This window comes from Lissotriton helveticus, chromosome 2_1 (assembly GCF_964261635.1).
Source record: "Lissotriton helveticus chromosome 2_1, aLisHel1.1, whole genome shotgun sequence".
NCBI lineage: Eukaryota > Metazoa > Chordata > Amphibia > Caudata > Salamandridae > Lissotriton > Lissotriton helveticus.
In genome coordinates this window covers 591984452-592011370 of record NC_136059.1, presented here as the reverse complement: position 1 = coordinate 592011370, position 26919 = coordinate 591984452, and the positions used below count along the sequence as shown (strand labels likewise).

The window sequence follows — 26919 nt, the reverse complement described above, 5'->3', positions numbered from 1 at the left end:
AGGACGGAAGAGGCGGCAGATAAGTGATTTTTTTTCTAAACCCCCCACTTCCTCCCCACCCCGCTACCACTGCCAGGAGCAACACCACTGGCATATTCACAGTTGCAATAATCCAAAACGATCCTCTGAGACTTGTGTAGACCGTCAGTGAGGAAGAGCAGTGGTTGTAGTGTGGCGATTTGCTTCCAAGAACAGGTGTCAAAAGAGTGGATCTTGTTTTTATACCTAGGGGTGTGGCTGAGCCCTATGAATAGCCCTTTCCAAGATGGTGGTCTGCAGAGAGACTACTGCCTGAACTTTTAAATTCAAAATTGAGTTGTCTTTTTCTGGGATGTCACTTCTTGTTGAACCATACATAACAAGACATTGACAAATAATGGCAGTATCACAACGCAATCATTGCCTAATTTTTCCTCTCCTTCAATGCTCGCTTATTCCTAATTTTGTCACTGCATTCTGCAACTTGCAGTTGGATTATTCTTGAACATTTTTGCCTAGATCTTCTTTTTGCCATGTTGTTCATGGGAATACATACCTTTACACTGCATTCGTTTCAAACGCATGCGATTACAATGCGGTTGTTACAGCGACCAAGTTGTTACATCGCAGTACCATTACAACGCAAGTCGTTACAACAACTTGCTGTAGGGGGCTTGCTGGATTTAGGAATAGTATTATTTACTGTTCCAACTCCAGTGTGTACAACAGTAAGGAAGGTGTTGGAATAGTAAATTATACTATTCCTTAGTTTAGAATTCCCCCTACAGCAAGTCGTTGTAACGACTTGCATTGTAATGGTACTGCGATCTAACAACGCGGTCGTTGTAACAACCGCGTTGTATTCGCATGAGTTGTTACGCATGCGATGTGATGGCTGTTTCCCGTTCAGGGAAGGTATGGTACCTTGTGTATCTACTTCTGCATTAACCATTTCCTTCTTCAAAAGCTACGACTTGCTATGGCGGTTTTGTCTCCTTTTGTGGCTTTTTTTTACCTTTGACAACTTTCATGTGTATTATTCTGCACAGGTCAGCACCATGGATACTCAGAGGAGTCTCCCTTTCTGTGAACTATATTTAGGGCGCAGCATTTGTGTCCGAAAGAATTTCTGACTATGATGTTCTGATGTGTAATCTTTTTTCCTTAGACCTCTTTAAGACGATATACTATGAAAAAGTATGAAGTACCTTTATATAGCTTTTGAGATGAGCTTACCAAACCTGCACCAATTCAGGCACGTACTTTTTAAATTCTTCCCTTTGTCATCCGAGAAGTAGTCATTGCTGACAATAATGCCATGTCTACCTTGTTTCCATTTAGATGGGAATACATATTCAACATTCTGAATTCGTAATGTGACTTTAACAGCATGCAGGCTTCTGGGGATTCCAGAAGAAAATGTAACTTCCAGGAGAAAAAAAATATTATTTGACATCTCACCATATTTAAATAATTATTTTAACTTCGTTTAACTAAAGGTAGAAAACGATAGTAATAAATTATATAAGACTCCAGAGCTTTAAAAAGTAATTTTAATTAAATATATCAGCAGTATTCATATATTCATAATATGCGCTCTTTCTGAACAGAATTTTCGTTCCTGTTTATTCCAAATAAAGCATTTTTATTAAGCATCACATTCATGAAAAATTTAGTATAGCAAAGTATTCACCTTGGAGGAATGGTTCACATGCATTGCCCTTAGGGATAATAGATGGAAAGCGGCTGAGCGTTGATTTGTAAAAAAGTATTGATCATGTCAGCATATTTGTATTGTAATTTTTCTAACCCTGCCTTGCTATTTTTTTCGTTTCCATTAACTTTATTTGAATACAATCTTGCATTGAAGTAACGGCATTGGGAATGGTGCCTTCTGTTTATATACATATAATATTGTTAGGATTCATAATGGCTAGAACTTTAATGAATATTGATTATACTAAGCACCAATATTTAACTGTGAGCATCACTTCATACCTTCCCTGTAGTACAGGGCAGCATTCTTTAAAACTCGCAAGCATCTAATACTTTATAATGAGGTGCCTCTGTCAATTTTAATAATGTGATTTGAAGCCATTTTTAAATTATCAACTTATTTTTTAATCAGTTTATCTTCGCTAATGTATTGTTTGTTCATACATTACCAAATATTCTATCCAACATGAATTGTGAAACAGTCATATCGAAAATTTCGCTTTTACATTCTGATAAGCAGTGTGAGTTTAGTCTTGTATTTAATAAAAAGGTATGCATGTGTGCATGATTCAGCATAATAATTCATTACATCTTTCTGTTGCATCTGAAGGCCCCAGTGTCCCCGGTTCCTAAATTAAAGTGCAACTGTGGAGACGTCTGGTGTTCAGTGTCATGACACAAAATGACCAGGCCCCCCTGCAGAACGTGATGATAACCCAAGTCTCCCATATTGCATATGTCATAATCATTGGCCTTTGGTTGAAAGGGTCCCCTGAAGGGTTTCGGGCCCCCAAACGATGCAGAGGCTGCATGACCTTGGTTCGCACCCCTGCTGGAGCTTCTCTGTGTGCACACAGCCGTGCAGTGTGCACACAGAGAGGCATTTAGTTGAGCATTAAGGTGATTATGCTTTTTTCTTTAGCCAAGCTGGTCGTCAAATTTTTTTCTTGAATACCAATTCTATAGACTGTCAACTTTTGATATAGAAAATCGACATTAAAAATGGCTATAATCTTGTTAACTAACCTTCATGTCCACAGAATTTCTCCTCACCTATTCTGAGGCTGTTCTCATTTCAAGTGTTCACTTTTCCAGCAGGGACTCTGAAGGAGCACTTTCACTTGATACTTCCAAAGCAGTGTAGATCAGGTTGATCCCTCATCCACCAATCCTACGATCTTTAGAGAACCATTGGCGGCCCAGTCCACAGTAAAAAATATCTGTTTCATCATCCTTCATGGGAACCCGCTGCCCTTGAAGTAGCTATAGTAATCGAGAACCACGTGTTACAATTATCAGTTTTGAACTTCTAAATCAAGTTAATACCAAAGACATGGCCATGATTCAGGGAGAAACTTTTAAATGCCGGCTTGATGTATTGCGACATCACTGCGGTACTACATTCTCTTCTTCGGCTACTGCCCAGCTAGCTTTAGACTTGACTATTAAGGCTATTTAGCCAAGAAACACCTGCCTTAGACTACAGAGATAGAAACCCTGCACAATTTTTCGCACCCCTGAGTTACACTTACTTTCCTAACATGATTGATGAGTCTTCCATTCTCCGTCCCCAGCATTGTAACACTGCCTGCACTCGAACAGCCACAAGCAAAGCCAATGCTTTGTGAAGTCATCTAAATAACTACATTCATTCAGACCCAGGTTCCAACTAATGCAAAATTTGCCTGCCGTCCCTATTCAAGTTCTCCGTATTGCATGAGTCTCTCAGTTAACATATCAGCGATTTAAACTCAACAAAGCTGAACTTAGAAAGCTCCTTCAGACTTTTCACCACTTTACAGACAGGTTCATTGAAATCTATGTTACATCTAGGGACAGAAAACTATGAGCCTAGCAAAATCACTAAATTCCATGTACATTCTCTACCATATGTATGCGGATGACACACAACCCTTCAGGCCACACACAAAATTGGTTAACTGAGAACCATCTAGTACTCAACACTTCCAAAACTGAATTCCTTCTCATCTCTCCCCCAAACCACATCTCCATGCTAGACCATTGGCTGAATCACCTCACGGCCTTCAACTGCACCTCTTATCATTGACTAAGCCAAATCTCTCGGAATCACCCTGGACAAGCACCTGAATATGAAAAATAATATCAGCAATGTGTGTAAGGGAGCTAACCACCTGATGAGGACCCTGAGAAACATCAAACCATTCCTGCCACAAAAGGATTTCAAGCAGGTGGTCCAAGCACTGGTCTTGCCGAGACTAGACTCCTGCAGCGCTACGCTCTGTGGCCGTCCCAAATACACCCTGGCTCCACTAAGGGCATCACTGAACGCTGCGGCCAGATTGATCACAGGTGCCAAATGAAATGAGCTCATATCCCCAGTCCTAAAATCTCTCAAATGGTTACCCTACGAAGCTCGGATTCAGTTAAAGATTGCCGTTCTGACGCACAAAGCCCTGCATTTCAAAACTCCCAGGTACCTAGAACAAAAGCTTGAATTATCCTAACACTTTCCTCCTGAATCCACTCATCCTTAGCAAAAAGAGAATTTGTCACTGAGCCTTCTCTGGCACGGCCCCAAAGGTATGGAACTCTCATCCACTGGAAGTTCCATCATGTGTTGCTGCTTTTCTTTACCGCATTGTGTGCCCCCCTCGTGTCATTTGTCTGTGAATCATGCAATTATTCATGTTTTGTATTCTTACTTAATGTTGATATTGGGTTTTTAACCTTCCACCCTTTTGCACTCTGATAACCTTCGGGTACTTGTTCGTGCTATGTAAAACTTTATAAATAAAACTAGCAGCCCGTCCCGACGTTGTCCGGGTGCCGCCGCTCCTCCAGCCTGTCCGCTGCTCGCACCGCCGCTGGCCATGTCCGCCGCTCCTCGTCTCGCTCCTGGACGCCGCTCCTCCCCGCGCTCCTGACGTGAGCACGCACGTCGCGGCCGGCGCTACATCGGAGGGACTACTTCTTTTTTTTTACTGTACATTTTTTAAATAACGTTTTTTTATTAAATTTATATAGCCTATAACCATATACACACCCTGACTATACCAACGGTGTATCGGGTGTATGGATTAGCGCTGTGGTTCCCGAGTTTACCCGCCTCAAAGGCTGAAAGTTCTTCCTTTATTATAGTAGTATAGATATCCTCCCACTGACTGCGCAATGTAAACATATGTTATTGCTTTTCACAGGAAATATACTAGTAGCTGCTGAGATAATCGTGAACATAATATTCTAACCTGTCCTGGTTACCGGGAACTGGCCTAGCGAATTGAGCACCTTGAAGTGAGAACTGAAGGGAATACATGTGTGAACTTCCTCTTCTGTGGAGTGAGTGGTTTCTGTGTTTTGAAACTGTTTTTGTTAATGTAGTGATGCGCTTGTAAACTGAGGTTTGCAATCTGATTTTTACACCTCAAAATATTATTTACAAGCCGCCTTCTTACACTCCTATTTTGACTACTTGTCTTCCATGCTGCATTTTCCTTTTCAATAACTGCTTAAAGCTCTCTTTCCTGTGTTTGTAGGACAGATAGTTTGCAGAAAAATGTATTCGTCTTTTGTTTAGAACCTGTCTGAAGCTGCGACTCTCCTGTTTCTCGGGTAGTTCATTTTGATTTTCAACTCCTTCATCATCACCTCTCTCAATCACTTCTGGTCTTTTTTCAACAGTTAAAGTCTCCTTCTCTTCACAGTCTGAGTTTAGAAAGGTTGCGCCGCTGTAACCAGGTTTGCTGGACATATCTTCTGGCAGGGGCAGCTTGCCTTTGGCATGGTACAGCCCATGGCTCAGACCACATGTCTCCTCTTCCTCTTGGCAGGGGCTTCCCTTTGCACTTTCTCCATCAGATCGGCATGCCTCTTGTTTAGCTCTTCTTTTCTGTGAGAGGTCAAAGGGCTCTTTCTGGTCCAGACTTTTCAGGATACTAGGGCGTGAGAGCCCGGTTCTTCCAAACACTGTAAAGAAGAAAGTGAGCACATGAATAATAACAATAGATGAAAATAGACACACAGCGGTACTCACATTGACTTGCAAAGATCTGTACAGTATAAATATATATTGGTATGTGCCTAATCCCTGAATAACAAACGCTGAGCATTTTGAGGAAGCCTGAAAAGCAGAATACTGGCTCCTGCAGACTCATTGTCACCAGGGTTAATGGAGGGTGCATCAGTGGTGGCTGGTCGCCTTTGTGTGGAGCCTTCATTATGAAAGGGGGCTAAAAATGGGAGAGGAGTCATGTTGCTGGAGATTAAAAAGTAATTAACAGGGAGCAGCACTCTTGAAGGACATGACCAGACAGAGGAACTGCGCAGCACAGAAGGGACAGCAGTTACCACTGCGTGCTGTGTTGTTTCACCTTGGTCAATCAACATCTGCACAGCAGAAATTCATCCCTTTGTGAATAAGAGCTGAGAACCCCTTGTTTCAAACCTCAGCCACAATCCATCTTGATTTTTACAATTGTACGAATCAGAAAACATAACATATTCAGATGCACTTCTGTTTTTGGATCTTTTAGATTTGTACACTTGCAAAACTGTAGTTTAATAAGAGCATAAATACTATTTGTCCAAGCAAGTCTCGAAAGATTTAGATTCACCGATATTTCAAAAGTGTGTTTTGGTGGCTATTTAATTCATGATTTCCCTCTCTGTAGTGTTGGCTATCAACTCTTTCACTTCTTAGGACGTGGCTAGTGCTAATCTACTTAACTGGCGCTATTTCATTGCAGAATTAGTGGTAAGGTTCTCGTTCAGCTCTTGTGGGTCATGTGCAAAAATATATTGTGAGTTGCCGGCAATATAAGCATTATTTTCGAGATGTATTTCTTCTTTTTTTATTTTAAAGTAAGTCACCTTCCCTTTCTGTGCAAGTTCTTCTTTGGCACATCATTTCTAAGCTCATTCCACAGGTATGTCACATTGCTTAACTACTATCAGTTTATCAAACAGGATAAGAACCAGCTCATTCGCTTGTCTGGCGGCCTGTAGCTTCCTTCCAACCTGCGTTGTGCCTAATATTGTCTGTTGCCACAGTAATTGCATATTTCCCAGGGGACAACCATGGAGGTTAATTCTGTGTCACACAATATCCAGCGGAAACTATGAGGAAATATAGGGATACTGGGGCAGTAGTCCTGGTCACTGGTAATTCCTCATTTCAGAAGATACTCTCATGGTACAACTCAGAATTTCAAGTAAATGTTACAGCCCTGTGCACTCCAAAATGTTCAGTAATTCACATACAAACTCCTCAAATGTTAGTTGTGTTAGCTGGGTGTTCAACCAAAGACACCTTCCATCAATCTGCTGCTCGCTATTCTCACTCTGAGGACAGTCCCAGCTGCACTGGCATATGATGCTATCAGCAAACAATTATTCGAAATGATCAATTTTTTATTTTTTTTGTTGAAACTTTTTATTGAAAATAAAAACAAGAAAACAGAAAAACAAAACATGGCAAGGCATTACAATGGAATTGTGTCACCATTCGGCTCGCGGGGGGGGGGGTACAAACGTAAATCAGATATCGTTGCTACCAGTAAATCGGGGGGAGGGGGGGGAAAAGAGACCAGAAGTATACAAAACATCTATAATCCTGTGGAGGAAACATCAGGTTGGGAGGAAGACAAGTCAATATCACATTCCGATATGGGGGGAGCACATATATCACCACGGTATGTGTTCCACTGAGTCCAGATTTTCCCCCATTTGCCAGGTGTGCCACGGGAAACGTAAACCGTTTTTTCTCGAAACATGCACCAATCCATGTTTTGTTTCCACACTAGGACTGTCGGAGGCCTCTGGGCGCCCCATAGCTGGGCAATGTCACGCTTGGCGATCATGTTACCCAAGGTCGCCCATCGAAGCTGCGCCAGATTGTAATCATTCGGCTCCCAGACGTTCAGCAAGCATCTCCGCGCTTCAGGCAGCAGCCGTACACCCGTAACCTCACTCATTACCGCATGCACGCGATTCCAATAGCTCAGCTCATATGGAGAAACGTGGCCACCCTGCCGCATCCACGCCTGCACAATCCATCCGTCGAGAATCCCATTCGCACCAGACGCGGGCCAGTCACATACACCCTATGCAGAATTTTGAGTTGGACAAACCGAAGGCGTGCCGGGATAGCCACCTCTTTCGGGGAAGAAATCGCGGCCTGCCAGTCTTCATCATCGAGCTCCAGACCATCACTGGTCCACAACCCTCGGAGGCCTTCCAACAAGTCAAACCTAGTATTAATCAGTTTTTTATAAATGAGCGAGATAGTGCTATCAGGGACATGCCCATCTAGTATCCTATCTTCAAGCGGGGATGCTTCCGGCACGTCCGAGCCTCGGGGAAAAACAGACAAGATTGCGTGCCGGACTTGCGCATACCGAAAGGATTCCCTATCATTCAATCCATATTCAACTTTCAATTCCTCAAAAGTTTTGATCCTACCCTTGATCCACATATCATCGACCCTGCTGATCCCTATCATGTCCCACCGATCAAATCCCTTTGATTGCCAAAGGGAGCCAAGTTTATCCGAGGCATAGAGTGGAGTAGCCCGGGTCGGTCTGTCAGCCCATCCCGTGGCCGCCGTAGCCCGATACCACACCTGCACCGCTGTTTTAGTGGGACCAGTAAGAGATCTACCGGCTGACGTCGCGTATAAAGCCATGTTGTAATCGCCGCCGGGCAGCAACCATTTATCCATCGCAAAGGCCGGGTTTAGTGAATGAGCATAGGTGCCGTGGTTGATGGCCCCTAACCGAGAGGCCCAATAATAGCGACGGATGTCCGGGAGTGCGATGCCGCCATCATACCAAGGGAGCGTGAGCTTCGAAAGGGCAATACGAGAACGGCCCCCCATATCAACTGTCGCTGTAGACATTCAATCTCCCGGAAATACCCAGCTGGTACTACGTCAAGCGTGTTTTGAAGCGCATAGAGAAATCGGGGGAGCGACATCATCTTAAACAACGCCGCTCGACCCAGGGGAGAGAGAGGGAGTCTGTTCCACGTTTCTATATCCGCCCGAAGACGTCGGAGAGGGGGCAACAAATTGCGCTCGTAACGAAGCGTAGGGTCTAGGGCAACAAAGATTCCCAGATATTTGAATCCCTCGAGCACCACCGAGATAGGACATCCACGTGGCAAGAGGGGAGCATCGCCGGAAAGAACATAAACGCAAGATTTTGACCAATTGATGACTAGACCGGAATTTTTACTGAAAGAAGTCAAAACGTCGAAAAGGACGATCAACGACTTCCGGGGCGACGTAAGGTATAAGAGTATATCATCCGCGTACAGAGATATACGGTCTTCAAATTCCGGAGACCATCTAATACCCTTCAAGGATGGTTCCCATCTCAACCAAGCCGCCAATGGCTCTAAGGCAAGAGCAAACAGAAGTGGGGACAGAGGACAGCCCTGGCGCGTACCCCTACCAAGCGCAAAGGAGGCTGAAACACGCCCATTCACCACTACCTGGGCTAAAGGGCCAGCATAAAGCAGCTGCACCCAACGGATAAAGGCGGGCCCAAAACCGAATTTAGAAAGGACCGCCCAAAGATAAGGCCACTCAAGCGTATCAAACGCCATAGTGGCGTCCAGGGACGCCAAGATGGCCGACTCCCGTAGAGTCCCGGCTCGCGCTAGGACTCCATGAAGGCGCCAAAGATTAAGTGCCGTATTGCGATGTGGTATAAAGCCGGATTGGTCCGGGTGAACAAGATCTCCTATAACAGATATCAAACGAGTAGCAAGAACTTTGGCCAGGATCTTAGGTTCAACATTGATCAGGGAAATAGGTCTGAAAGATTCGCAGCGGTCACGCGGCTTTCCCTCCTTATGGATAACCACTATGGAGGCCAGCCTTTGATCAGGAGGAAGAGACCCTTTCTCTAGGGATTCCAAAAACATTGATCGCAAATACGGCGCCAGTACGTCGGGACGGAGCTTGTAAAGCTCGATGGGGAGTCCATTAGGGCCCGAGGCCTTCCCGGAGCGAATCGATCGGATAGCGGTCGCAATTTCATCAGCCGTGAGCGGAGCTTCCAGTAGGTCCCGCTCCGGGTCAGACAAGCATGGCAGCGAGATATCGAGGAGAAGCAAGCGGGAGTCCTGCTCTGGTCGATCGGACACAGGGGAGTACACTACCCGAAAATAATCGGCGAACCGCGCAACGATCCCAGCAGGGTCAGTGATACTTTCACCATTCACATCAACTATGACAGGGATAACCCGACTCGCGCATTCTCTCCTATCCAACCAAGCAAGCAACTTCCCAGCCTTATCTCCCACATCATACAGACGCCCCTGCTGTTCACGGCCCATCTCTTTCGTAGCGTCAGTCACAAGTGCTCTATATTCGTGCTGTTTTAGGTCTAACAAATGCAGCTTCTCAGGGGAGGCTCCAGAGTCCAACTCTCCCTCAAGGATGGTAAGTTCAGTCTTAGACGGACAACCTCTTCCCGCTTACACCTCTTAACATTGCCAATCGAGGAGAGGGCTTGGCCCCGAATGACAGTTTTATACGCCTCCCACAAGGAGACAGAAGAGGACACTGAACCCACATTTTCAGCAAAGTAACGATCGATTGCTTTAAGTAATTCCACTCTAATCTTAGGATCACGAAGGTACCATGGGTTAATCGGGGCAATCCGACCTCCCAACCCCAGACGAGCGTTCACAACCAACCACAGCGGGGACTGATCCGAAATACCCCTGGCAAGATGTTTCACCTCCCCTATGAGGGAAGCCTGGGAAGAGGGCATCAAAACATAATCTAATCTCGAAAGGCTGCCATGGGCCCCGGAGTGAAAAGTATACTGCCGTTGCCCAGGATGATGTAAACGCCAGCAATCGGTTAGCCCCATTGCCTCCAGGAAGTCCCCCAGCCAGGATTGAGATTTAGCGAGGACACGGGGAGGGTGACGATCACACATACCAGACACTACTGAGTTGAAATCCCCCCCTACCACAAGTACACCCTCGGGCACTCCCAGGATCACTTTTCCCAAATCAGCATAGGTCATAGTTTGAAGGCCTGGGGGTATGTAAACCGAGAGTAAAGTAATCACCCTCCCCTCCCAGCGCCCTACAATAGCGGCATAACGCCCCCTATCATCGAGTATAACGTCATCAATAGCAAGGGGGAGGGAGGTCCGAACCAGAATGCCCACCCCTCTGGAGCCGGAAGTGAAACCCGAGTGGGCCATGAGACGGTATCCACGCCTATTCATGGCGTGGCACGTATTACCTAGCAAGTGTGTTTCTTGAAGCAAAACCACATCAGGAGACAAGCGTCGTAGCAACTGTAAAACCACCCCCCGTTTAATTCTGTCTCCCAACCCATTTACGTTCCAACACAGAATGCGTAGTCCCCTATCCCCCATCCCAGAATCCACCCCAGGTTCCCCCCACACCAGCTGCGACACTGCAACACAGGAGATCATCAGTACTATGCCTTGAATAAAACAAAAAACCCTAAACTTGAACCCCCCAATCCCTCAAACCAACATTATACCCCCCACCCCGCACCCCTGCGTGAGACTCAAAAGCCACCCCAACTTGCAGTGTGCCTGTCGCCCTAACATACAACTAATCTACGAAAAGAACCCCAGAGGAGGAAGACACACCCGACCCCCTCCCACACCCCATTAAGACAACACAGTAGCGGACAATAGTAGCATAGCATCAAACCACAGCCGAAAGTCAATACGTTGGTCCAGGAGCCGATCCACTCCCTATTCCTGCTCCATCAGGCCGCCCTCCGCTCCACCGGAGTGTTCCGAATGATCAAATTGTTCCTGTCCAGGGGGCAACGAGTCCAACCAGTCACTAGCAGCTCCAGGATGGTCAAAGAAAAACGTTCTATCATTGTGAACCACACGCAATCGAGCCGGGAAAAGCATGGCATATTTCATGGCTCTGTCTCTCATTCTCTTCTTCACTCCTTGAAATCCCAGTCGCTGCCTCTGAACCTGTTGGGTGAAGTCCGGGTAGAAGCTGATCGCGGCGTTTTCATATTTCGTAGGGCCCGATGTGCGGGACGCCTGCAGGATCGCATCTCTGTCACGAAAGTTAAAGATCCGCGCAATGATGGGGCGCGGAGAAGCTCCCAACTTGGGTGGGCCACTCGGGATTCGGTGGGCCCGTTCCACTGCAAAAAACTTGCTCAGACCCTTGGGCGCTAGGTGATTCAGGACAAGGTCCTCCACCAGTAGGTCAACTGCTGACGAGTCCGTCTTCTCCGGGACACCAACCAACCGGACATTGTTCCGCCGTGCGCGGCCTTCAAAATCGTCCAAGCGTCGAGAGAGGTAGTCACGGGCGGATCTCAAATTACCGACCTCCGTCTGTAATTCAGAGACGTCGGCGACAAGACTGGATGTCTTCAGGTCAAGGGATTTGACCTTCTCGTTAGTCTTTCCAAGGTCTGCCCTGATCAGAGTAACATCTATAGCAACCCTGTCTAGCTTGTGAGTCAGGGCCTCATATTGTTGTCCCAACGCGGCCTTCATCCCAGCAATGGCGCCCATGACGTCTTTCAACGACGGTTCTTCATCCAACAGGGAGTCATCCCCAAAGGTGGCCGGGGGTTTAGTCATACCACTCGGAGAGCCCTTAGTGAGGGTATAGCGATCCATAACGTTGGACTGCACAGGACCTCCCCGAGTTGCCGGTCTGGTCTTGCGCCTCTCCACCTCGGGCTTGGTAGTCATTTTAGGTCGTGCGCCCCGGAGGGTATTCTGAGACCTAGTAAAAATGGCGACACTCTACACGCCCGGATCAATTCGGAGAATAGGTGGAGGGCCAGCCACTGATCAAAGAGCAGCGAAAGTCCAGATCACTAGACGATGACGTGGTAGTGAAAAAAACAAACGACCAGGGCGACCAAGGCAAAGTCAATGAGGCCAGACCACAGGAATCGAAACTGAAAGTAGAAGACCGGGCATGGGAGCCTCGCCTGGGCCGTTGTTATTCGATTACCACCCGGCTGGCAGAGAAGGCAAGCCCGGGGCAGTACCATGGAGCAGGCCAGAAATGTTCAAAAGTCCTTATCTTCGGTTCCCGGGGACCAAATCGCAATCTGAAAACGGATAAATGATCAGCCAGGTCACGACCACAAAAGCCCGTCGTCCAAATCAGGATAAGATACAGGATGATCGGTGGAGGTGGCGAAGGTCCGGGAGCTCTGAGCTCACGCGACCATCTTGGGTGCGCGCTAAGCTCCTCCCGAAATGATCAAATTTGACTCCAAATATGCCCAAATTCCAAAATTCATTTAATGTTTTCAAGTTTTTCTCGTGGAAATCTTCTCATCATCTATTTTCCACACATTTCATGATTGTGTCTCAATAGGATTGATAATAGTGACTGTTACATTTTAATTGTTCCATTGATGTTGAAATGTCCCATTGTATTTCGGACCTCCATGGTCCTTGATCTGTGGAATTCTAACAATCGTTTACAATGGAAACGAAAACCAAAATAATAATTAACACATATTCAAATGTTTGTGTCCATTAATAAGAAAAACACATTTTCACTAGCTGTATAATGTATTAATAAAAACCATGATTCTTCAACCCAGTAGACTGGAGAGTATTGGAATATTTGATCAATAATAATCCAATCACCATACAAATGGCAGATGAAGGTGGAGGAGGAGAGACCAAAGATTCAGTTGTCTATATGGATAAAGTGTACAAACATGTGGAATACGAGAGGATATACTTTAAATTTCAAATGTATCCCACAAAGGGGTTTCAAGAAGTTCTTGAAAAAAATGTTACAGCAAGCTTTAGGTAAAGAGTGGATATCTGAGAAAACTAAACATTTTTTGCAAATACTGTATCCGTAAATACTACATTTGTATGTTACCTATAGTGCACACAAGTTTGACGGATCCACCTTTCAGACCAATAGTAGATGCATGTGGATCTACATATGAACTAATGGAAAAATATCTGGATGGATTTTTGCAACCAATTGTGCAGAGAACTAAACCATATATCAAGTATACAATTGCATTTTACACAAACTGCAAACAGTTCACATCACAGATCAAAGTAATATCTGATTATGCACTATCAATGTAAATTCATTGTACACCTCAACACCACACAATGAAGGTTTAGCGGCAGTGGAATGGGCTTTACTACAATGAATAATATCGGAGTGAAGAAAGTTTTTTTGCTAGAATTGTTCCACTCCATAGTATACCACAGTTACTTCCAAGGGCAAAATGAATATTGTGCCCTATGTGATATCACTATGTCACATGCGCCGTCTTTAGCCACTCACTGTAGATAATTTGCACTTCACACACAGTGCGCCGACCACGCTGTTTTCTCTTCTTTCACTTGCGTCGCCACTTGCACTATTTATTCACGTTTGTTGTTGCACCAAGTTTCTTGTGGTTGTCCATACATTTAATGCAGTGCTGTTCCCAACTGTATAATTCCAACCATGAAACGAATGTCATTACAGAAAAATGAAGAACTGTCTTTTGACTTAAAGAATTAAAAATGAATAATCTCCTTCTTGTCTACTTCAGCAATGCTATGTGCATGCTATGCATAATTGTCTACTGACTTTTACCTTTCAGGACATTGTGTGATAATTGTACCTTCCTACCCAGTCCTGACTTGGTCTATGGGTTATACTCCTGTCCTATCTACAATAATATCATGGGTGAGCATTTTGATTACTGTTTATTTGAATAATTTTAATTTATGTTCATATATACTTTTTCATATTTTGCATACTTTATTATTTTCACATTTAATTAATTTCCACTTTTTGTAATACATAATTTGCATAGGAAATGAAATCTTGCTATAAAGTGAGTAGATCATGGTCACATTACATGGAGATAGTCAGTTTTTAATATTATAACTGAGAATCAAGTCTGTAATTTTCAAAATGTTGACCTAGTTAACCTAGCTAGACTCTAAATTTCTTTGCTTATTTTCGGGTTGGATCACTGATCTCCTTTCTGAGAGATTGAGTTAGAGCTATTATGAAATGTCTTCAAGATGTCCTTTCTGTTTTTGCGGTAGCAGAGTCACAAGTCAGTTGGCGTTGGCGGTTGTACTGACGAAGATATGGCAAACTATGCGCCCTGTTATGGCGGTTCAAAACTCTATGATTTCCTGATAGAAGGGACATAAGCTGAGGCAGTCGGTGTGTGAGTGAGTACTTCCTGAGAATATACTAACCGCCACACAATTAATCTATGGTATGAGATACGGTAAGATGATTTGACCATTAATGGGTTTGTGGGTCCAGCATGGTCAGCTGGTGTAGTTTTCTGACATACACTAGACAGCAATAACGTAACTGTTAGACCTGTCAGTTTTCGGTTGGTCTTCCCTCAACTTTTTGCCTGCTTACCTACACTTTTTTGATGTTTCTTTTTGTTGGCATTAGGACATTGAGCACTTTATCCCTGCTGACCAGTGCTAAAATGCATGTGGTTTTCTCCCATAAACATGGTGACATTGGTGTACACATGTTCGGAATATTTTGTTTACTATAAGTCCCTTGTAAGGTAGTACACCATATACTCAGGGCCTGTAATCTAAATGCAACTAGTGGGCCTGCGGCACTTGTTGTGCCACCCACACAAGTAGCCTTTCAAACCTGTATCTGGCCTTCCATTGCAAGGCCTGTGTGTGCAATTTGCTGCCACTTCAACTTGCCACTTAAAACCACTTGACTGGCATTGGGAATTCCTTAAAACCCCTTTAAGCTGTAATTCCTGATTAGAAAGGAGTAGCTGCCTCATGTTTCATATCTTCGGAATGGCAGTGATAAATCCTCTTTACTGGTAAGCTAGATTTAACATTACTGTTTTAGAAATGCCACCTTTAGAAATTGGACATATCTCTGCTCTTACTTGTCTGTGTGCCTTGTAGCTTGTCTCCAATACACATCTAGGATGGGTGACAGCTACACTATGTGCATTCCCTTTAGACAGCCACAACCACAGTTAGAGTGGGTGTGACAGAAAACTAATCTACATTCATCTACATTCTGACAGCTCTTCCTGGTCAGGAAGAGGGAGGGGGGCTGATACTTACACCTGAATAGGTAGTATCCTTTGTCCCACACAAAGGGCTGATTGTCACCTCCCACCCAGATATCCTGGCAGAAAGGGCTGGGATGAAATGGAACCTGTGCACTTCAAAGAATGCTTTGAAGTCACTCCCACTTAAAAGTCACATTTGGGTATAGGTACTAGGGCTCTGACCCTACCAAGACAGTACACTACTGGACCTGTGAAGAACTCTGCCAGGAGTAAAGACTGATGTGGGGTGCATACCTCTGCCAACTAGAGACCCAAATTCTAACAGTAAGAGTTTATTTCTATGTTATAAACCGTTGTTTTCACCCAGTAATGAATTGGGTAGAAGAATCATGGTTTTAATTAATACATTATACATCTGCTGAAAATGTGTTATTCTGATTAATGTAAACAAAAATTTGAGTATATGTTAATTGTAGTTTTGTTTTTTGTTTCCGTTGTAGATGATTGTTAATATTCCCCAGATGAAGGGTTAGGAGGTCCCTCACTAACTGTGCTTGGTTCCAAAACATAACATAACATTACATAACAACAGTAATTCTATAACAAAATAGGCAGACCAATAAATATAACATCATGAACTGAGATAGGCCACATATCTCCCTTTCACACAACAAAACAATACAAACACAATAAGCATATTCAGGACATCATTTCTTTAGTCCTTAAATCTGCAGGGCTTCCTCTTGATCTGAGTTCTTCTTTGAAGTGGTGCATCTAGTGACATCACATCATTAGATCTACATGCTGTCCATTTGACATGTGGATTCTTCAGATACATCCGTTCCAGTGAATTGATATTAGCAATATTCTTCAAACAAGTGACACTCCTGCTACTATTCTCAACTTCACACATTAGATTGGTTATACATAACACATCCCACTTTGGCCTCAGGTGTCAAATTCCGCCATTGACCATTTGCTATGCAATCAGCATTTACTCTAACCTCTACTGCTTGCACTGGGTCTCTAATTTTGGGTACCCTTTTCCAAGCAGTAAAGACTCATTGATGGGAATCCAATCACCTGCAACCACATGAAATCAACCGACTCTTAAACCTTTTTCATTCTTCTCTCACTATCAGAGCAAGTAATATTAAGCATATCGCTAGAATGTTTGCTGTCATTGATCAAAGCTGCCGCACACGATTTCTGATTAAGAACCTTGACCATCCAAGAAGGACATAAAGCAAACACAAACTTTCTTCACCTCCTTAGCTCAAAAGGAATTGCATTTATGATAGAATGTGGAGTGGTCGCATAAGCCCAAATAAGATCCCTAATGTCACCAGCACAATCCACTCTGGAATTACTTGTAGTTTGAATACAACCCTCAGTTGAATCTCTCAATTATGCCTTTAGCTTGTGGTTGAGATTGGAGTCTGTATATGTTTGATCCCACATTAATTTAAGAACTCTGATTCTCAGGAAACACCCTCCATGGCAACCACTTCTTGAAAAAAACAAAGGCCACTAGTAGTGGTTGGTTCTGTGACACAATTCACCACCTTGATAAATGGTTCATCAACCCTATCAGGCATCTGATATGACATGGAAGTACATGAAAGGAACTCAAGAAATAAACACCTACCCCCAACAGAAATAATAGTGAGAACGGAAGTCATAAGATGTTCATTGCTGGAACTACACTGTAAACAGTCGCATACCAGACTTTCTATTTCTCCAAAGATGCGAGGCCATCACATTTTGCCTGTAGTTCTCCTCTTAGCAGCACTCATGCCTAAAAGACCCTTGTGATACATCTCCAAATTTTTTGTCTGAAACACTGAGGTGGAAATAACCTGTCCCCTCTTACAAACAAGCCATTCTCAAAAGACATTTCATCTTGCAGAATGGTTGTAAATGAATAGTAACAGACTTTTCCTTGGGTCATTCTAATGTAACAGCATTTCTTACTTCAAACAACTCTTTATTTGCTTTCTTCTTTGTGTGCCATTCCTCCAGGACTGGACAAATTACAATGCCCTGTGCCTTAGCTATTATATAATTTTTCATTTCATTATCCCTGTTACCATACTGGGTCGCCTCACTTATAGGTAACATTGATAAAGAAATCCACTTTTACATTCCTCCACCTGTAATGTAGTTCAATTTTAAATGAAACTTTAACAATTTTGTTGCTAATCTAGTCAGTCTCCCTGTAGCTTTTTAAAAAAAAGTTTTGCTCCCTATAATATATCCAGCAGTGAATTATGATCCATTATGAAACGCCCTTCCAAACAGCTATGGTTTACATTTTTCTATTCCCCATACACAGGCTAGCATTTTCTTTTAATTACTGTGGAGCATGTTTCCACAACTCTCATCCTCCTTGACTCAAAACCAATTGTAACCTATTTAGACTCATCTAATTGGGATAGTGCCCCCATGCCATAAGCACTTGCATCCACTGTCACAAACACGTGATGACCCTCAAGCAGGGACAGACACAATTCTCTGCTTAATTCAACATTCTCTTGTAATGGTGAAGACCATATAAAATCAGTGTTTCTTTTTAAAGATTTCTGAAGCTTTCAGTAATATCTACAAATATTTTTGTGAATGTTGGATAATATTTGCATAGACCTAAGAATGAGAATAACTGGTCTTTGTCACAAAGATGAGGGTCTCTTACTATACTATCATTATACCTGTTTTCAGTTTAACCACTTTGCTAGAAAGTATGTGACTTAGGGATTCCATTTAATTTACACAAAAGTGCACTTGTCCCAACTTAATGTGGCTCACCGTTCTTGCAATCTACTAAGCACTTTATTCAGGGTCATATTATGGTTATCTACCATCTCTGCAATAACTAAATTGTTGTCCTGCAAAACAATTCAGTTACATGTTTTTAAATCTTTGCCATGGGTTTCTGAAATACAAAAGCTGCAGAGGCCAATCCAAATGGCATATGGCAAAATTGGAAGGTACCATCAGGCACTTCAAATGCAGTAAGGTGATAAGAGTTTGTTTTTCACTTTTACCTGATGGCAAACTGCCAGAAGATAAAACTTAGTGAACTATTTGGATTGACCTACTGTAGTGAAACAATATTCTATGTGATGTAATGGTAACATTTCCACACAGGTGGCATCAATTAATCAATCAATCAGTAGATTTGTAGAGCACTTCTTGTCACACACGAGAGTATCCAGGCGCTGGCAGGTTCCAGTTGATTAGCTGAATAGCTACGTCTTCAGGGACTTTCGCAGCTCTGGCAGAGATAGGGATGTCCATTGATGAAAGGGTAGCTCGTTCCATATCTTCAGTGCTAGGTAGGAGAAGGAGCACCTTCCGCATCTGCTACGTGGGATGTAAGAGATGAGGGTTAGAGAAAGGGATGTGGAGAGGAGGTGTCTGATGGGCTGACGGAAGTTTAGGTGGTTGTTTACGTAGGCGGGTCCACAGTTGTGTAGGGCCTTGTATACATGGGTCAGGAGCTTGAACTGGCATCCTTTCTGTACAGGGAGCCAGAGGAGTTCCCTGAGGTAGTTGTGATGTGGGTTCAGCTAGGGAGATCCCGGATGAGCCTGTGCAGCATTCGGTATGATCTGTAGTCAGAGGAGGGGTTGAGATGCGATTGCTAAGTAGAGAGTGTTACCGTTGTCCAGTCGGCTTGAAAGGAGAGCCTTGGTGATAGTGCATCTTGAGCTTTGGGGAAGCCATTTGAATACCTTACAAATCATGTAGAGGATGAAGGAGGAGGAGGAGACAGAGTTGACTCGTCTTGGTTAGCTTGTTGTCCAGAATGATAACCAAGTTCCTAGCATGGGGCTAGGAGTAGGTCAACGTACTGAGGGCCACCATGATTAGTCCCATGGTGGAGCTTTTGTTTCTGCAAATTAGCACATCTGACTTTTCTCTGTTGAGCTTCAGGCAGTTGTCCTTCATTCAGGTGAGTCATCTGACATGCAGTTGTGGAAGTTGATCTTGGTGTTGGTGGTGTCTTCGGAGAGGGAGAGGATGAGTTGTGTTTCATTGGCGTAGGATATGATGTTGAGTCGATGGGTTTTGGTGATGCTGGCCATAAGTGTCATATAAGAGGGTGGGGCTGCGAGAGGATCCTTGGGGTACACCACAGATGATTTTCTTGGATTCGGTGGTGAAGGGAGGATGGCTGACTTTTTGCATTCTTCCAGTTAGGAAAGAGGCGATCCATCCGAGAGTGACTTCATGGATGCCGATGTTGTGCAGCCTTGTGGTGAGTGTATGGTGGGAGACCATATCAAATGCTGCTGTTAGATCAAGGGGGATCAGATCTGCACTCTCTCCCCAGGTGAGTAGGGCTCGGATGTCTTCAGTAGCTATGATGAGGGTTGTCTCAGTGCTGTGGTTACCACGGAATCCGGATTGAGAGGAGTCTAGTAGGAGTTGCATTAGAGATGTGAGGAAAGTTGTTGGTTGATGGATTTTCTAATACTTTGGCCGAGAACGGAAGCAGGGAGATCAATTGGTAGTTGTTGAGTTCGCTGGGGTCTTCAGATGGTTACTTTAGTAGGGCGCTGACTTCTGCATGTTTGAAGTAATTGAATAAGGTGGTGAGTACATAGCTGATTCTGGCTTTGTCTAAGTTGAAGCTGTGGTGAAGGCATGGGTCGGCTAGGGCCCCAGAGTGCACCAACTTCCTGATGGAGGCGGTGTCCTGTGGGGAGAGCTGGCTCCTTTCGGTTAGTTGGATGTCTGTGGTGGTAGCAGGGTCATTGTGTTGCATGAAGAAGTCGATGGCCTTCGACTGGAGGTTGAAGTTTCTGTAGATGTTGATGATCTTGTAATGGAAGAGGTTTGCAAGGTTGTCGCAGAGTGCCTGTGAGGAGGTAGTGTTGTTTGTTACAGCTGAAGGGCTGGAGAATTCTTTGACAATGTTGAAGAGTTCTTTGCTGTTATTGGAGCTTGATTTGATGCATGAGTCGAAGGCTGTCTGTGGTAGAGGTTGAGGGCTATCTTGAAGGTGGTCTTGTGCTTGCTAGTGTGCCATTTCCTTTCCAGTTGCTTCAAACTATTATAAGTAGCGCACCTCCATACAAACCCTTTTCAGCTCACTAACCAGGCAACACTAATTGTAACTCACGCACTACCATGCACAGTGTTTTGGCAAATGATGTAATTTGAGATGTTGTAAATGTTTTTATGAATGCTATGATTTCAAGTGCTGTAGGGGATGTGGTATGCAAGGGTATAACTTGTAAGGGTATAGGTGCAGGGCCAGGCAGTTGGTCAGCTGGACAGATGCTGTTAGGCCTCTGGATTCTGTTATGTTCCTGTAACTCCGAATAGGAGGCAGTCAGCTGACCCTTGGAGTCACTTCACCCTGGAATGAAGGGTGCAGGGCCATTCTTCCTTCCAGGCAAACAACGTAGAAGGTCAGCAGAGTAGCAGGGCAGCAGAGTAGCAGTCCTTCTTGCAGCAGAGCTGCACAGCTGTCCTTCTTCTGTAGTATCCACAGGTCCGGAGGTGTCATGAAGAGTTGGTTCTGAGAGTCCAATAGTTATATTTGGTGGCAGCTTTGATGTAGGAGAAGGTTCTGGAGGTTCCCACTCCCCAGAGGTGCTGGAATTTCCTACCTCCTTTTCCTGGCATCAGCTTGTCTGGGTACCCAATTGACTAGTGTCAAACCCTTTGTGGGTGTGCAGAGGCCTTGTCATGTGTAAGTGTGGTAGGTGACAGTTCTGCCCCCTATCAAGTCAGAGATAGCCCATACTGCAAATGCATATTCCCCTTTGTCTCGCTGTCTGGGAGCAATACATAAAGGCCAGCTACACCTAGTCATGTAACCCCGGATACGGGCTCCAGGCACCAAATAGTTGGGACAAGAAAATGCAAATTTTCTAAGGGTGGCATTTTCAGAATTATGACATAAATCCTGAGTTTACTAATAAAGAGGGGTTTAAATTACAATTCCTTAGACAACAAACTCGATATTCCTACTTACACGCAATTGAATGTTATCACTTCTTAAATGTTGTAAGCTAAGTCAATGTCCCCCTATGGGAGAGGGAGGCCTTGCAGTCGTGAGAATTGTTTTATGAGTTTTTCACTACCAGGCCATGTAAAAGTTAAAAGTACATGACCCACTTTTTAATTACACTGCACCCTACCATATGGGCTATTTAGAGCCTACCTTAGAGGTGACCCTTATCTATTAAAAAGGAGGATTTAGGCCTGACAAATGGTTTATTTTGCCATGCCGAAATTGCTGTTTAAACTGCACATGCAGGCTGCAATGGTAGACCTGAGACATATTTAAAGGGCTACTTAACCTTTTAATTACAATGCACCCTACCCTATGGGCTACCTAAGGGCTACCTTAGGGGTGTAATATGTAATTAAAGGGGAGTTTAAGGCTTGGCAAGGGAGTTATTTTGCCAAGCCGAGTTGGCAGTTTAACATTGCATTCAGGCTTCAATGGCAGACCTGAGACACGTTTTAAGGTGCTACGTAAGTGGGTGGCACAATGAGTGCTTCAGGCCCACTGGTAGTATTTAATTTACAGGCCTTGTGTACATGTAGTACCACTTTAACTAGGGACTTTGCAGAAAATTAAATGCACCAATTGGATGTGCGCCAATTTCACCATGTTTAAAGGAGAGAGCCCAAGCACTTTATCACTGGTTAGCAGTGGAAACATGTACAGAGTCCTAAAAGCCAATAAAAACAGGTTCATAAAACAGGAGGCTGAAGGCAAAATGTTTGGGGATGACCCTGCAGAGATGGCCAACACCAACAAAGACTCTACAATTTGTCCTGTTGTTTGTGGTAATTATGCACTATTGTAGAAGTATGCATCACTAGGCACTTTAGAGGATTATTTCTTTCCCTTGTTTATCTTGGGGTACAGGCTAACATGGATAAATCATGAAACGTTGAAACGTAGAGGGTTAGGATACTGCTTTTTCTCCTGAGCGTCTGAAGCCACTTCTCCAGATAATCCTCAAAAAACACTCAAAGAAATACAGTTTGCACATTGATTCAATTTCTTGTGTATGTTAATTATTTGTAGTTCGATCTCTGTGGGAGTACTGTTTCTGTTCTATTTTGAGTCTAGCCTGTAAGTACACCATGATGCATAATATTAGTTCAGTGCAAACAACAGACATAGACATGCACCAGTTACCTACCATATAGGAGGAAACCAGGGCTACAACAGGTGTAGCCAAAGTGACATCACAAACTTTTAATCTAACTCTCTATTGAAGCACAGGAACAAACATCAAATCAATATTTGAACACAATAACCTCATGGTTTGTGGTGTGACATAGCTGTTGCCCTTGATGAAATAACAACCTTTAAACGAAAATTCTGCAAGAAATTGAACACATACCATTAACTAGAACATCTGAATAGCTGCGGATAAAGGGAATATATGTGAGGGACACATAGGGAGTTACAGATACAACTATTGATGATCCTTAACTGGTGCCATCTGCTTCTGCACCATAAAAGGGATGTGATAGGGTGCGGTGAATGAAAGTGCCTGTATATTTCCTACTGTGGGTGTTAACGTTTCGGGAGGTAGCTCATCATTGAACTAAATGTCACGAGTACACCAAATATGAAAATGGTTGATACTCTGGCCCCTGTTTACCCTCAAAAGGCATTAAATACCACCTTAAATGACTATGCTGTTCCTTCTTCGTGGCTGAAGAGACAGTGGGGCAAGGGTTAGAAGAGGTGCATTTTCATTTTCCTTTTGAGGGTCATTTGATTTTCCATGTAATTAATATTGGTAGGTGAGCATTTCATAATCTAGGTATCTATACTGTGAAGTGGCATCCATCTTTTGTGTTACATCACGTTCCTAGGTTCTGATGATGGGGAGTTTTTCAATTTATTTGAGATATTTGGGAGATTTGTCCGTGAATGCATTTGTGGATGTGAAAGGGGAAATAAATATTACTGAAGCATTCCAATTTAGTATCTTTGTGGCCAGATTGATCCGGCTCTATTATTTCATCCCACTTACACCATGACTGCAGCATTCAAAATGGTACATGATTGTTCAAAACTCTAAGGGTTGCCTTTCTAGGGGTGAATGAAGCGAGCTGAAGTTGCCAGCTATCAGAAGAGTAGCATGCAGTATTGGAACCTTTGACCTCTGATACGCCTAGAGCACTGAGGGATATATTTACATGATTTGCTGCTAACTAGTGTTAGCGTTAGCTAGCGGCAATTTTCTTACTGCCACATTTCGTCAAAAACTATCGCCATGGTACCGACGTATTTACAATACGTCGCTACATGGCGATAGGATCTACTCGTGGCGGCGAATGTTGCAGCTAACACTAGTATCAAGGTGATAAAAATGTTGGCGCTAGCAAGAGAAAAGTAACAAAAGGCCAATTAGAGGCAAAAAAACTCATGTTAGTCAGTCCAACGTGATTTTTCTGCCTCTAGAGACAAAAAAAGCCTATAAATCCACCACCAATTAAAAAGTTGAAAATAAAAACAATGGAATGCAGAATGGCGCAGCCAGGGCCGAGTTCACTACAGGGAAATAACCCCCCTTAACTCCCTAACACCCAGGATGACCAGTCAGAGTCTGAGGGGAAGAGAAAATACAGATTCAAGGTACCATATATGTAAAGAGGCGCATCGCTGGGGAAAACCAATGATGCATCACTTTTCATTGCGCTTCCCTTGCGATACCATGGCAGCCGAAGCCTGGAAATGTGGACAGGCCCCTGGGCCCGGAGGGCTCGCTGGGCCTGCGTCTGAGACCCGGAGTGGGAGGCGGAGGTGCTGTGGGGTTACTGCGGCCTGACGGTGGAGGCGGCCCGCGTGAGGACCAGGAGTTTGGACAGTGACAGTAGACATTGAGGTGTCGCGATCGTCCTTATCTGGTGGTGAAGTCTGACAGTCCACAAGGAGACATGTTGCTGACCTGTCTGAGAAGACCGCCTGGCGCCCCTTGGAGCTGTGATTGGTAGAAGTGCTCCTGCACACCAGCGTATGGAGGTCTGCATCGCATAACATGCGCCACCCCTACACCAAGGTGCAGGAGGAGATTGCCAATGGTGGGCGGCGCCTCTCTGCATCAGAGGCCGGAGGATGTGGCGCTGCCCGGAAGCTATGGAGGGTGAGGTCCCCTAACTGCTGTGGCGATCCCCCACTGCCCCGCCCCCTCCAGTGTCCTATCCCGTGTTTCCACCTCCCAGCTGTCCAGCCCTCCCTGCAGCACTACTTAATGGGGACCATACGCAGCGGGTGTGCCACTGGTACACTAAAGACGTGCCAAAGGCAAGCCCACCTCGGTCTGTCAGTGCATGGACTGCGACCAGCGCCAGGGACTCTGCCTCTCTAACACTCTACCCCTACGATGCCAACACCCTCCTCGCCCTGGACAACATGCCACCTGCCATCTAGCATCACCAAAGAATACCCTTGCACCCTTCACCTGCCGAAACTGCAACCACACCTTCTGCCACATCAACACACCAGCGCCTCTCGCCGACGAGCCGACCAACAGCACACACGACCATCTCAACTGCATCCTCCTCACCGTGCGATCCCTCCACAATCCCGCCACAGAAATCTGAACCTTCTCTATGCCACCTCTCCAGACATCACCTTCTTCACGGAAATCTGGAGCAACTCTGCTCCAGACTGGACATCGCCATCTCCATCCCCAACAACTACAAAATCACCCGCAAGGATCACCCCGACCGCCCAGGAGGAGGTATTGCCATCGTCTACAAAAGCCGACTCCGACTGACCATGCACTCTAATGACCCAACAGTGACCATGGAACACCTCCACTTCCAGATCCTGATCAACTCCGACACTACCGTCCACTGCACCCTCGTCTACCGGACCCCCGACCCATGACCCCCCCATCCACTGATGACATTGTAGACCTCATCATATCCTAGGCTCTCCCATCCACCAACTACATCCTACTCGGAGACTTCAACTTTCACCTGGACAACCCCACTGACCAGAACACCATCTCCCTCCTGGAGAACATGGCTAACATCGGACTCAAGCAGCTAGTCACCGCACCAACCCACATAGCCAAACACACGCTCCACCCCATCTTCTCTACCTGCAGGAATTTCAACCACAGCCACACCACCGAACCATCCTGAACTGACCTTCACTGCATACATCTTGCTTTCACCACGCCCAATGTACACCAATGCAATCATTGCCCGCCCACCACCATCATAAATAACCAAGCCACACCCCAACAGACCATGCTCTGCTGGACCCTGCTCACAACAGACGACACACTCAAGACCATGAGGAGCATCCACTCAGGTGCCCTGATGGATCCCTGCCCGTACCATCTTCCACAGAGCAGCCGCCAGCATCGCCTCCCAGCTTTGCCACACCATCAACTGCTTTATCAAAATCGCCACCTTCCCCGACGACTGGAAACATGCTGCGATCAACCCGCTGCTGAAGAAGCCATCTTCAGACCCAACAGACCTCAAGAACTTCAGATCGATCTCACTCCTCCCCTTTGCAACCAAGGTCATAGAGAAGGCCTTCAACGCCCAACTCTCTGAGTTTATCGAAGTGAACCACGTCCTGACACCTCAAAATCCGGCTTTCGAAGCAACCATGGCACAGAGACTGCACTCCTCACTGCCACAGATGACATCTGCTCCCTCCTCGACTGGGCTGAGACCGCAGCCCTCCTTCCTATTAGACCTATTGACCTCCTTCGACACCGTCTCTTAACACACCTTAATCACAAGACTCCACAACGCCAGCATCCGCGACAAGGCTTTGGACTGGATCCAATCCTACCTCACCAGCCGGACCCAGCGCATCAAACTACCGCCTTTCCTCTCAGAACCCACGAAAATCAGCTGTGGAGTGCCCCAGGGTTCTTCCCTGTGCCCCACCCTATCCAACATCTACATGTCGCCACTCGCAGCCATGGTCAGAAGCCAGCACACAGAGAAAGAGGAAACATCCTGGATTGATAGATTTTGTGCAGGTAGGTGTCTCTTCCTTTACGACATCAATCAACTCCACAACACAGTCACCATGCACCATGGCGCAGGAGTGCCTGTGTTGGTGCATGGCAGCCATTGAGTATCAACGTAGGGGAAAAATACAGGGGGCCTTATTCATGAGCCCCTTCTGACAGTTTAACGACGCTAGTGCGTCATTTTCTTGACGTACTTGCAGTGTG

General features: G+C 44.9%; 1 protein-coding gene across 2 annotated transcripts in view; it reads right to left on the bottom strand.

Annotated features, from left to right (window-relative positions):
- Positions 1 to 1514: 1514 nt before the first annotated feature.
- Positions 1515 to 26919, bottom strand: part of ZNF366 (zinc finger protein 366) — a 157693-nt gene continuing 132288 nt past the window's right edge. For both annotated transcript variants that reach the window (XM_078675277.1, XM_078675278.1), the window contains exon 5: positions 1515 to 5640. In XM_078675277.1, coding sequence (XP_078531403.1) covers positions 5126 to 5640 — 515 coding nt within the window. In that variant the 3' untranslated portion in view covers positions 1515 to 5125. The remainder of the gene's footprint in view (positions 5641 to 26919) is intronic.